This window comes from Gastrolobium bilobum, unplaced genomic scaffold, assembly GCF_033153095.1.
Source record: "Gastrolobium bilobum isolate Gb01-03AN ecotype WA unplaced genomic scaffold, APGP_CSIRO_Gbil_v1 utg7996, whole genome shotgun sequence".
NCBI lineage: Eukaryota > Viridiplantae > Streptophyta > Magnoliopsida > Fabales > Fabaceae > Gastrolobium > Gastrolobium bilobum.
Genome location: NW_026895589.1, coordinates 4587 through 18695, shown reverse-complemented (window position 1 = coordinate 18695; position 14109 = coordinate 4587). Strand labels below are relative to the sequence as shown.

General features: G+C 35.4%; 1 protein-coding gene across 1 annotated transcript; it reads right to left on the bottom strand.

Annotated features, from left to right (window-relative positions):
* Nucleotides 1-13172: 13172 nt before the first annotated feature.
* Nucleotides 13173-13906, bottom strand: LOC133318119 (uncharacterized). Its single transcript, XM_061520078.1, has 2 exons — nucleotides 13355-13906; nucleotides 13173-13310 (listed from the first exon to the last, which is right to left on the bottom strand). The coding sequence occupies exons 1-2, from the start codon at nucleotides 13904-13906 to the stop codon at nucleotides 13173-13175; spliced, it is 690 nt and encodes a 229-aa protein (XP_061376062.1).
* Between the last annotated feature and the right edge of the window lie 203 nt (nucleotides 13907-14109).

Below are 14109 nucleotides of genomic sequence, written 5' to 3'. Positions count from 1 at the left end.
AGAACTAATATTGATAAAATGCTTTTAGAACTTATATTGCACATGTAAGTGAGCTTGGGGTGGAAGATCCTTGAGGACCCATTGTCTTACTGAGATTTCTGGTTTAGAGATCTCACCTCACGTTGGGGAATGCTTATTTCAGGTTCAGGTAATGTTGAGACCTCAGGCGGCAGGAGGCCGGAGCTGAGTTAGATATTGATGATATTATATGTTGACTTGTTGGATGCTGGTCATGCATACTGCTTTTATGCTTTTAGCTTCAGTTTATGATTTGGATTATCATGTTGAGACGCTGTCGATTTGGTGAGCATGGGGATTGTCCATGACACTTAGTCTTGTTTATGTCTTGTTTTAGTTGGAGTTGTAATAATGTATCAGGATGTTGTCCAGACTACTTGATGTAGATCCGTGACTTAGATACTCACTTTATATTCTTATATTGAGGTATTTCAGTTAGTTGTCTTGCAATTTACATACATGTATTGGTTTCTATGAAATTGATTAAGTAATCAATATGGTAATTGATAATGACGTCATAATTGAAAAGAAAAAGAATATTCCGCATTTGTAATTAAGCACCGCTTAATACGATGTAATGATAACACTACCGGATATATACGGGGTGTTACACAGATCGTGAGGCTTGAGAAGGAGAAATGAACGTGAGGATTTGTCACGCTCGCTACTTCACCCCAGGTAATCAAAGCGGTGTCTTCATTCCTCATCGCATCGGTACGATACGCTTCCGCATTTCTGATGATATACCTTCATGTGGTATCAGAGCCGTATTGTGATGGGGATTAAGATCAGTTTTGATTTAATTATTTTTCTATGTGATTTTAAAATATGGCACCTTTATTCTTTATCTGTTATTGATACTCATGTTGTTAATTCATTACAGTTCATTTTCATAAAAGTTTAAATTTTAATCGGTAAAAATGCTTTAAACCATGGTTAGGTTCTCTCGTGTATTTCTCGATTTGTAACAAGGAGGCTAATCCCATTTGATTAGGGTTCCTCCTTGCTGTTTTTATTTATTTTCGGAATTTCTACGTATTTTTTCAATATTTTATAAAAGTTCAAGATCGAGAAACCGCGAGGAAGATGCGCAGTCAGCACTGTCAGAGACTTTTCGAGGAGTTCTCGATCTCATAATGGGGCGATCTATATATGGTTGGAAAGAGGACGAAAATATGAATGCAACGGTGGGTGGATCGCCGCCACCGGGGCCTCCAGGCGGTTCCACGCGCCTCCACAAGAGTCTGCGAGTGGCCGCCACTCTCTGGCAAAGAATGAGAGCGTGAGGGAGCGTCCAGCCACCTTTTTGGGTGGTTCTGGCGGCGGTGCACTCGTTTCTGTGTGGCGGTCCTTCCCCTAGAGTTTTGGCCTGATTTGACTTCGGGTGATGGCGCGGAAGAACTGACGGCTAGGGTTCCTCTTTCGCGTCCTAGGGTTTCTCGCCAAAGGATTGGGACTTTGGGCTTTTGGGCCCATGTAAACCCTAAAGGGGCTTGAGACAGATACTATGGACTAGGCGAAAGTTGTATTCCAAAGTTGAAATATTTTTTTTATTTTTTTTAAAATAGGAAGGTCATGGGTTAAAGTAATTAGAATTTATTATTTAATGCTTTTATTGATTGGTATGAATTATAGGTGTGATTAGCATGATATTTGCGATAACATGTCATATAGGATAGGAAGGTGCCATATTATTGCATGATCACATGTCATACGTGCATATTTACTATTATGTCATTACCGACTAGTATGATAGTATATGCGCGTAGTTTTTGATTTTAAATATTTCGGTAAAATAAAATTATGATTATTATGATTTTAGAAACAAAATCTAGATTAATGGTTATATTAATTTCGAAATTAATTAATTATTATGATTTTGATAAAATCTAGAATAATCAAATTGATTATTTTTGGAGTTTAAAATCAAGACACATTAGTAAGAAAATTTCCTAAGATAATTCTTTTATTTTGCGAGTAATTTGTGGGTCTACTAAAATGGTCATGTGTTAACCACACGCTGCATACCACAATCATGTATCATGATTGTGCGAAGCACACGCTGCCTATCATGACCGAATTTTAGGACCTTAATGATTTCAAAATTCAGATAAGCTAAGTGATGCACGATCATAGGCGCTCTTGCTTACATAGTTTTTGAAATCAAACAAAGGATACTCTCAATTAAATAATTCTCGGAAATTGCAAAATATTGCTTATGTTGAATGAAAGGAGATTTAAATTAAGAAATTAATTTAACCTTCAAGTGCATTATAGGACCATTAATAAAATAATCATGTGAATTCCCATCGAATAAGCATGATTGGATTTTATTAGATTGGACCTAAATAATTATGGGAGGAGATTTAAATTAAGAAATTAATTTAACCTCCAGGCGCATTGTGGGCCTATCAATAAAATAATCATGTGAGGCCCCAACGGATAAGCATGATTGGATTTTATTAGGCCTTAATAATTTCAAAATTTTAATAAAGTATTGTACGGCCCATCATCGATAATACTAAGTTATTAAAGATAATTTTGAAATTAAACAATGAATTCGACAGGGCTTATGAAAATTCTCAAATAAAAATGTTGAATGGGTGAAGGTTTTAAATTAAATAATTAATTTTAAAACTTGCGGGCTCTATTTGTGGGTTTATTAGTGAAATGGTTATCGCTGAAGCCCCATCAGATAAGGATAATCAGATTTCACTAGATTAAATCGTAATAATTTTAAAATTTTAGTAAAGTATTGTATGGCCCATCGTCGAAAATGCTTAGACACTAAGGATAATTTTGAAATTAAACAATGGTTAATTACATTCAACTTTGGTAAAATTGTTAACCCTCCCATCGAGGCTCTGGCAATGGCACTGAAGGCCCAAATAACAATTTTGATTTTTACAAGACTTGCTCATCGTAAGCCTTGTAAAGATAAACTGAAGGATTGTTAACAATAAACAAGAGTAGTTATGAGAATCTACTTATACTTCGTTTGTTTATTGCATTATTTGTTTGTAATTGTGTGCTTTATATGTTTTTCAGAAAATATCTTAGAAATGATTTTGAGTCAAAAACCTCTAGATGGTACCAACTATGAATAAGTGAAAAGCAAATGCAAGATATTAAGTTAAGTCTTCCGCTGATGCATGTTTTAGTATCATATGTATGTTAACTGAACCGGCTCGAGACGGGGATGTTACATTTATGGTATCAGAGCAGTTGCTCTAGGGAGTTTCCATGATATATAGCATAGGATGTTTGAAGTTGGAAGTTCTTGAGTGTTTTCTTGGAGTGCTGTATAATGCATGTGTGATCACTAAGTGTGAGCGTAGCTAACTCATTCCTTAGTGTAATATATGCAGAGATATGGTTCCTCCAAGGAGGACTCATAAGACATTTAATAATGATGATCCATCACCGGATCTTGTTGTAGCAATTTTTGCTGCACTACAACAGACTTGAACTGCAACTAGGCAGAAAGAGCATGAATTAATAATGAAGCATTCAATTTGACTGTGATAAGGATGAGATTCCCTATGTGTATTATTACGGCTGTTGGGAATGTTAGTGAGGAATCATTCATATGGAAGGATATGAAGTTTAAATACGATGACAGGGAGTATTTTGCTGACTTTATTGTCTTACATTTTGTCTCTGTGAATGTAATTTTGGGAATGGATTGGTTATCTAAGTACTGTGTAAGGATTGATTGTTGCAGCAAGACCATTTATATTTCCTCTAACGATGAAGGGAGAGAGTCTTCGGATATGTCTGTCCTTCGGGTTGCAAATGCCTTGAAGGAAGAAGATTCAGAGTTTATTCTGTTGGGAGGTCTGGTTGGCGTCAATAAGGAGCCAATTTCTGATATCCCTATTGTATTTGATTTTATGGATGTCTTTCTAGATGAAATTTTGAATTTTCCGCTGGAGCGGAAAATTGAATTTTCAATTGACTAGTTGACTGGAGTGAGGCCTATGTCTTTAGCTCCATACCGAATGTCACCTGTGGAATTATTTGAATTAAAGAAGCAGAGTGAAGACTTGTCCAGTAAGAATTTTATTAGACTACGTGTGTCTCCGTGGAGAGTCCCGGTGATCTTTGTTAAGAAGAAGGACGAGTCTATAAGATTGTGTACAGATTACCGGCAGTTGAACAAAGTTACTGTCAAGAATAAGTATCCTTTGCCGCGTATAGATGATTTGTTGGATCAGTTGCGTAGTGCGACTGTATTTTCTAAGATTGATCTCCGGTCCGGGTATCATCAGATCCGGATAAAGCCAGATGATGTTCCAAAGACATATTTCAGGTTCCGATGTGGATACTATGAGTATCTGGTTATTCCTTTTGGGCTTACAAATGCAAAGGCCATTTTCATGAGTTATATGAATCAGATTTTTAAAGCCTATGTGAATCAGTTTGTGGTTGTCTTTATTGATGACATACTAATATACCCAAAGAGCAAAGAAGAGCATTCTGAGCATTTGAGAGTTGTTCTGCAGATTCTGAGAAAGCATCATTTGTATGCTAAGCCATCCAAGTGTGATTTATGGCTTTTTGAGATACAATTTCTGGGCCATGTCATTTCATCTTAAGGAATGGCAGTGGACCGAGTAAGATTGAAGCAGTGTTAGATTAGGAACGTCCTAAAAATATTACAGAGATCAGGAGTTTTCTTGGTTTGGCTAGATATAATAGGCGTTATATTGAGGGATTTTCACTGATGATACTACCTTTAACACGGTTAACCGTAAAGGGAACCCATTTGTGTGGACCCAAGATTGTGAAGTGAGTTTTCAGAAATTAAAAAAGAAGTTAAGTAACACTCCGGTACTAATTTTGCTTGATCCTGCAGGTAAATTTGAAATATACTGTGATGTTTCTAAGTTTGGATTAGGCTGTGTATTGATGCAGCAACGTCAGATGGTTGATTATGTTTCTCGGCAGTTAAAGTTGCATGAAGAGAATTATCCAACACATGATATTGAGTGGGCGGCTGTAGTGTTCGCATTGAAAATCTGGCGACACTTTCTATACGGTGTCGATTTTGTTGTCTACAGTGACCACAAAAGTTTAAAGTATCTGTTTGATCAGAAAGAGTTGAATATGAGGCAAAGCCGATGGGTAAGTACATTATCCATCCTATTGCTACCAAGATGTATCAGGCCATGAAACCAAATTTCTGGTGGTCTGGTATGAAGAAAGATATTGCTCAGTTTATGAATAAGTGTTTGATATGTTGTATATGTGCATTCATTCACATTCATATAAATATTATATGATTTTTGATGTTATGATGATGCAATGATGATGTATGTTATGAGAATCCGGGCCAGTGACCTTGGTATGTTGACTGCCTATGGCTTTGACCCTGGGAGTTATTTTCAAACTACAGTTTGTATTAATTGCCTATGGCTTGACCCTGAGAGTCGCATTAGACATGTGAGACATGTTAGTTAGCTATTCTTGGGGAGAGCCCTTGAATAGTTAACCAGAGTATTAGTTATGATGTTATGTTTTGCATTTGGTATATATCAAGGAGATTCCTTGTGTAATTCATAGAGTGCAGTTTCTCTGGTCAGTAGAATTTGTAAATTGTATTATCAGTGCAATGACTGATGTACAATAAATTGTGAATTATATTATCAGTAGAAAGACTGATACATTGATGTTTCAGTGGAATTATATTTTCAGTAAGAAGATGGATGTAATAAGTAAGTCCATTATATGATAAACAATTCATGTTTAGACCAGAAATGGTAAGATTAGAAGTTTTATGATTTTGCATGCAAACAATGCACAATTAGTAATTCACAGTGCATTTCATTAAAAATGGTGCAGAAACCCAACTGTGAATTGTTAATACTGTTCCTTAGAGAATAAAAGTGAACTTAAATGAGCTCAGAGAAATAAAATGACGAATATAAGTTTGAGAATGAGAAGCCCTATGGATTACTGCAGCCCTTGAATATTCCGGAATGGAAATGGGTTAGTATTTCTATGGATTTTGTAGTAGCATTGCCGATAACTCAGGCTGGTTTACATTTTATATGAGTTGTGGTAGGCAGATTGATTAAGTCTACATATTTCATTCCAGTCAAGATGTGTTTCTCTATTGAGCAGTTGGCTCGATTATATGTGAAAGAGATTGTGAAACTTCATGGTGTTCCAAAAAGCATCATTAGTGATCGGGACCCTAAGTTCACTTCTCGATTTTGGGGAGTATTGTAGCAGGCGTTTGGTACGCAGCTGAGATTGAGAACGGCTTGTCATCCCTAGATTGATGGTCAGACAGAGAGGATCATTCAGACTATGGAGGACAAGTTGAGGGCTCGTGCCTTAGAGTAGGTGATTGTTTGGGATAAGTTCTACCTCTTTATGGAATTTTCCTATAATAATAGTTATCATGCCAGTTTGGGCATGGCTCCCTATAAGGCTTTGTATGGCCGTAGGTGCAGAGCGCCTACTTGTTGGTCTGAAATTGGTGAAAGACAATTATTTGGGCCTGATATGGTCAAAGAGACTACTGATCAGATTACTATGATTAAGAATCAATTAAAGAAAGAACAGAGTCGCCAAAAGAGTTATTATGATGTGAAACATAAATCCCTTGAATTTTGTGAAGGGGATCATGTGTTTATTAGTTTGTCTCTGACTACAGGTTTGAGCGTGCTCTAGGTGTGAGGAAGTTGAGTTCTAGGTTCATAAGGCCCTACCAGATTATAAAGAGGGTCGGACCTCTGGCGTATCAGCTTTCCTTACCTCCACATTTGTCTAATTTGCATGATGTTTTTCGCATCAGTCAACTTTGTAGAGATGTATCTGATGTGTCCCACATTGTCCAGCAGGACGATAATGAGGTAAAGTAAGATTTGAAGTTTGTTGTGGGACCACTGAAAGTTCTGGTTCGCGATGAGAAAGTATTGAGGAACATGGTTATTCTTATGGTTAAGATACAATGGAAAAGTTTGACTTCTGAGGATGCTACTTGAGAGTGACAGAATGATATTCTCCAGCGTTATCTTGAGTTTGACGTCAGGTATGTGTTATGTTATATGTGTGATTTTGGGGACAAAATTCTTAAAAGGTGAGGTGAATATAATGAACCTCACATTTATTATGGATTTAATATTGAAGGGTAATTATAAAGAAAAAGAAATAAAGTCATCTTTGGTGAAAAATGAGTTAAAATGACAGTTAAGGGGTAAAAATGAGGGTAAACAAAGTTACCCGAAAAGTGAAAGTAAAGTTAGAAATATGACTAGACAAATATTCTAGTCTAGTGGATAAAGTTTGGTAATGAATGAAGGTATGTAGATAGATGAGCTTATACCCGCTGGTATAATGAACTGACTTAAGTGACTAAGTGAGTCACTATTCACAATTATAAATCCGCGCCTTCCACGGGCAGAGACGGATCGACACAGAAGGAAAGGAAAGAAAATAGGAGAAATTGATGGAAAATCTTCCAAAATTCATAACTTGAGCTAGAGACCTCCAAATCACTTTGTTCCAAAGCCAAACTTGTGAGAAATTTCAAGAGGAATCCATTGGTGCCAGTATTTCTGGATGGGTTTCACTGTAGAGAGTGATCTTCTTCCTCTAAAATTCGGATTTCTTTGAAATGGGGGATTTTGAAGGAGCTTGAAGCCATGGGAGCTTGAAGTAAGCTTTCCCCTTCGTTCTAAGTAAGTTTATGTTGAGAAATCCTAATTTTCTTTGAGTTTTGAGGAAGATTTGATTTAGTTTTCCATTTTGAAAGTTTGGTTTGATTGAGCATGTTAGAGCTTGATTGATGCTTGGCTCATGTTGAGAGAAGTGTTCAGATAAGGATTTTAACGGTGAAAATGTATTTGGAAAATTTAAGATACCATATTTTTGAATAATGACGTATATGAATAGTACCGTATATGTGAATAGTGACATATACATGAATAGTACTGTAGAGATGAATAGTACTGTATGTATGAATAATTAAGAAATATTTGATAAGTAAAAGATAAAATAAATAAATGATGTGTCTGGTTAACTACTTGGCTTTGAACCATTTTATTGATATTTGTATAGATTTCCTATTCTAGGTGCGCCTAAGAGTCTTGTTGAGGATCCTACATCAAAGGAGGCTTGGTAACTCAGTTGTTGGGTAGGCCATCTATACAGCTTTGAGAGGTAAGCTCTATGTTAATGAGATTCGCTCCTACTTTGTGTTCTGCCATAGTGTACGGACTGTGGTCAGATTGTATGATATGTATGAGATATATGATATAGATGCATTCATATAGAACTATATGATGATGTGATGAGATATGTTTTGATGTGTTTACTTTGATATGTTTTGATGTGTTTACTTTGATATGTTTTGATGTGATTTCTGTAATAATCTCTGGCCATGGATTCTATATGCACTGATGTCCACTTGGGGTCCTCCCTTGGGACTGACTGTGTATATATCTGTTATATGTTGAGTTACGCTTGGGGTCCTCCCTTGGGAACATGTGCACTGATTTTCGCTTGGGGTCCTCCCTTGGGATTGACTGTGTACACATCTGTTATGTGATGATCTCTGACCATTGATCCTATGTGCACTGATGTCTGCTTGGTGTAAGAACCCGCACTGTTAATTTAAGAAATTAAAGGAATTAAATGTGAGTTCAGGAAATAATTCCATAATTGACCCTAATAATTGTGAGAAGGCCTAAATAATTATGGTAAGTGAATAATAATGTTGAAAGTCGCTTTTCTGACGAAAAATGCAGATACTGGTTCTGTTCCACGGTATAAATGCATACCGATGAAGTATCCCGAAAAATTATGAAAAGTATGTATATATCACTAGAATAATATATATGACTAGCATAACAAGTTTCAGGTCAAAATAATGAGAACTGGTGCCAGAACTGATACTGGCTAAGTAAAAGCGTGTACTGGAAAAGTACTGCGAAAAATAAAATAAAAATATAAAAAATCCTAGAAAAAAGGCTAGGTTCAGAATTCCAAATTTGAGATTAAAATCCTAAGTGTAGCTATTAGCGCTAATACATTGCGATTAATACTTAAGTGAGCTATATAAGGCTTGGCACTAAACCCTATGATGATCTGGATATGGGGATATTGATATCCGGATATTGCCAGTTAGATATCCGGATATGCCCCCGACATATATCCGGATATTCTGGGATTTTGAGGAACAGTAAGGTACTGTTTATACAGAACTGGGCTATGGGTTTGTGGACCCTATTTTGATGGAGTTGAACTTCTGTGAATACTTAACTAAGTCAGAATCAAGGGATTAAGGGCTTATGGCTTTATGAGAAGCCTTAAGACGTAAAACGTAGTCTTTATGTTTATGCTATTGAGCTATGAATATTGATATGCTTGCTGGTCCTAATCAGATTGTGATCTGCTGTGTGTTGGACTTGAGCTGTGTGTACTCTTGACATTGGATAGTGAGCTTGCAAGGTAAGCTTTCATGTCCTCGGTTTAGCCATGTTGTGGTTCCACCATGTCCCATGTGGGTATGGTTATATGCATACTGTGTTACATGCTTGGGATATTTGAAATGCTGTTGAGCTTTATGTGTAATGGCTTTTAATATGCATGTGTTGTTCCATCTTGACGGTAAGCCTTAGTATGTGGCGTCATACAAGACGGTGATCCGGGTGGATACAAGTGGCGTCTTGCACTATGTGTGGGTATTAGGCGTATATAAATCCTGCATTTCTCTGGCCAGTAGAATAGAATTGACGCACATGACATGATTATCTGTTGCATTGCATTATTTTAGAACTGATGATGATAAACTGCTTTTGAACTTATATTGCACATGTAAGTGAGCTTGGGGTGGAAGATCCTTGAGGACCCCTTGCCTTACTGAGATTTCTTGTTTAGAGATCTCACCCCACGATTGGAGAATGCTTATTTCTGGTTTAGGTAGTATGGGGACTGATGCCTCTAAAGGCAGGAGGCCAGAGCTTAGTTGATGATTATTGCTGTTATATTTATGCTGGCATGACTGGATTGGATGCTGTTTATGTTTTTCACCTTTATCATTATGTTGCTGTTGAGTTGAGACTTATGTGGGCTTTGTTGCCTTATTTGAGGTGAGCATGGGAGTTGTCCATGCCACCATGTTGTTAGTACTTTTGAGTTGAGTTGTATAAACTGCTAGTTGGTCCGGTCTACGTGTTGTAGCTCCGTGACTAGAGACATACTTATGTTATTTTAATTAATGAGGTATTTCAGTTAGGTGTCTTTTGCAATTTACATACAGGCATGATTTTATTTAATTGATTAATTAAGCAAGTTGGTAATGATAATGACGTCATAATTGAAAAGAAAAAGATATTCCGCAATTTTAATTAAGCGCAGCTTAATACGATGATATGACAACAGTACCGGATATATATGGGGTGTTACATCTACAAGGTTAGAGATGAAGAATCCATAGAAAATGTGGTGCCTTGAGGGATTTTTCATGCAAGGAGGTCAATGGGAGAAAGTGGTAGCCAAGACACCCAAGGAGCTCTACGTAACAACTCAGAAAACTAACCTAGGTTAATGTGCCACCTAGTATTTACAGGCGCATTAAGTTTAATCCATCGGTATTAGCACTAATAGTTTCGCTAATCATTTTAATCTCAAACTTCATATTCTGAACCTAGCCATTTTTCTATGAATTATCATATTTTTATTATAATTTTCGCAACACTTTGCCGGTAGGCGTTTTATACTTAGCCGGTATAAGTTCTGACATCAAATCTCATTATTATGACTCCAAACTTGATATACTTGATCTAGGTATCATTCTAGGAATATTTATGTACTTATTATAATTTTTTGGGATACTTTATCGGTACATATTTATACCGTGAAGCAGAACTGGTATCTGCGCTTTTCGTCAGAAAAGCGACTTTTAGTGTTGACGAAAAACGACTTTTATCATTATTAAACCCATGTGATAACTATTAAAGTTCTTTCATATTTATTCAAAATCAATTATGAAATTATTTCTTAAATTCATAATTTTCTTAACGGAAGTAAAGCAATACAAATACGTGTGCCGATAAAGGTGAATGAAGTCGATGGAAGAAATAGAAATGATAAAACTGATGACGTGGATGATATGCATGCAGATTCTGACATGTCCTTCATAGCCACTAACCATGACAGATAGATAATAACATATTGCAGTTTTGAGTTTGTTAGATTTGTTACTCTCTATCTTATTCTGTTTAGTTAGTTCTGTGTTAGTAGGCTTCTTCTTGATGTATAAATAGCATACTTTCTTGTAACTTTATTCATTCATTGAGAAAGAGTAATTTTTTTTAAATTGTTCAGTCAATTATACTATAACAGCGCTCATGAATATAATATTCTACACCACTTTTTCTACATGCTATCAATATCACGCCATTCATGTTTCCATTCACAAGTATTGATTCCAAATTTTCTGAATCAAACTTGAAAGCTATTGAATAATAGAAGTAAAGGGACGAAGAACGTCCAGAGTAATAGCTACAATAATATTATATATATAGCGTATTGTTATTACCAAATAATATTATTACCAATGTTATTACCATATCTTAACTATTGATTTCCGTCAATCAATAGTTATCATGTTCACAAATCAAACTTATTAATTAATTATTAATTCGCAATAAATAATAACTGTTGATTGACGAAAATTAACGGTTAAGATATGATGATGACATTGGTAATAACATTATTTGATAGTAATAATATTTATCCCATATATATAGGGCTATCGTTTCTCAAGTAGCTTGAAATAATTTTATCTTCGGCTATTAAATCATAACCGTACAAAGATAGATCAATGGCGATCAAGGAAGAGAGAGAAAAAAATGAATCATAACCATTCAAAGGTGAATCAATTAATATAAGAAAATAAATAAATAAAACGACGTAATTTTGGAGTGGTCAGAGATAAACTTATCTCAAGTTGCCGGAGAAATGATGCATGCCATCTTTTTTTTATTGGTAAATACGATGCCAACATTAATTATATGAATATTAACTAAATTAATGATCAAATAATAATTTTTACCGAAAAAATGATCCAATAATAATAAAATTGTTTTAAGGGATTATGTAAGACACTCTAAATTATTGTAAAATATAATTAAGATATTATGAGATTATTTTAATATATTTTAACATTTTAAAAATTGAACAAAAAGGGTGATCACAAAGTTACAATCAAATTATTGCATAAATATGTATTGATTTTAAATATAGAGTAAATACCTTTTTCGGTCTCAGCAAATTTTACGATACTCGCTTTAGTCCCTAGCAAATAAAAAGGCCATTCGTGATCCCTAAAAAATTCAAAGTGGATCCATTTTAGTCCTTTTGAGGGACTAATGTGGGTCTTTTTTGAATTTGTGAGGGACCACGATTTCAACTAAATGAGTTCATTTTGAATTTCTTAGGGACCACGAATAGCCTTTTTATTTGCTAGAGACTAAAGCGGGTATCATGAAATTTGCTGAGGACCAAAAATAGTATTTACTCTTAAATATATTAATAAGGGTGCAAACTGTAATTCGATCGAGGAAAATATCATTTTTTTAATAATTACGTGAATAATAAAAAATAAATTATTTTTTTATTTAACAAAACAAAACAAGGTTTTAAGCCCTTTGACATTTACAACAGAATTTGTTTTTCTAATTTAATACAGGAACTAGTGAATTACCCGTGCCGATGCACGGGAAAAAAATTGGTTTGTTTGGCATGGTGGGTCGGCCCTCCGGGCCGAACTCATTTTGTCAGTATTTCAAAGGTCCCAAACAGTCATTTTTTTTAAATAACAAAACAGTCATTCATTGTTACATTAAAAATAGGAAATAAAATAGGATAATAAAGGTCATATCTTTGAAGATAGATAAGGAAAAGAGACGCGAATAAACAGTCATTTTTTTTGTCTTTACCTGTACCATACAACGAAGTTATATCTTTGAAGAAAGAACCCAATATACTATAGCAGTCTTTGAAATACTTCCTTGTAAACTATATTAAGGGTACTATTCGTAACGCAGCCATTTTCATCAAGTATCAATATCTTCAATCCATGCTTACTCTTTACTCTAGACAGTGCCACATATAATTGCCCATGAGTGAAGACAGACTTAGGGAGATAAATTGCAACATGTGAAAGTGATTGTCCTTGACTCTTGTTGATAGTCATGGCAAACAATACAATCAGGGGGAATTGTCTTCTTTAGAAATTTACAGGAAATGTATGACTCGATGGGCTCATCGTCATTCTAGGGATTAACACAGTTTCCCCTATATTGCTTCCTGTAAGTACAATTGCCTCAACAACATGATTCCCTAATTTTGTAATAAGCAATCTCGTGCCATTGCATAAACCTCTCGACTGATCAATATTTCTTAATAGCATTACTGGAACTTTAACTTTCAAGATTAATTTATTATCAGGAATCCCTGAGCATGATAATGTATTTAAGATCTCAGGGGTGATTTCATCATCCTCAACAGAGGAAGTCCCACCTTGCTTAAGAATTTTATCCGAACTCAAAAAAGTCTTTTCTTCAGCAGGAATCATAGACATTAGGTGCTCGTTTAGCATAGCAACATCGGACAATTTAGGAGTTAGAATAGCACGTTCTTTAAAGAAGGTCCGATCCAAAATATTATTCAAGAGATTCGGATAAACAAAATTAACCATATCCGACAGCGGATCTTCCGATTCTCTAATCAACAATTCATCTGGAATTGTTATAATAGATTCTCCATCAACATCATCTCCAAGATTACCATCCCCAACTTTAAGTAGCCACTCAGAAAATTCTTTTATTTCCTCTAAATTGTGAGCGCTACTTCCAGAATTAAGACGCATGTTCTTGGTCAAAGTTAATAAATGACAATGGGACCATATATGAGAAGAATTAATGGTTGCATGAACTATATCTTGTCTGCTGCCACGAGGAATGACAGGTAATATTTGCCGAAAGTCACCTCATAGAACAACAGCTTTTCCACCAAATGGCATATCAACACAACTTGTATCAGAAATTCTAAGAACATCTCTCAGTGTCCTAT

What these genes read in the sequence shown, in the direction of transcription:
- LOC133318119 (XM_061520078.1), bottom strand. Translation starts at nt 13,906, where the DNA reads ATGCGTCTTAATTCTGGAAGTAGCGCTCACAATTTAGAGGAAATAAAA. An exon ending in ATCATGTTGTTGAGGCAATT is followed by an intron (nt 13,311 to 13,354) that starts GTACTTACAGGA and finishes GTTAATCCCTAG; the next exon opens with AATGACGATGAGCCCATCGA.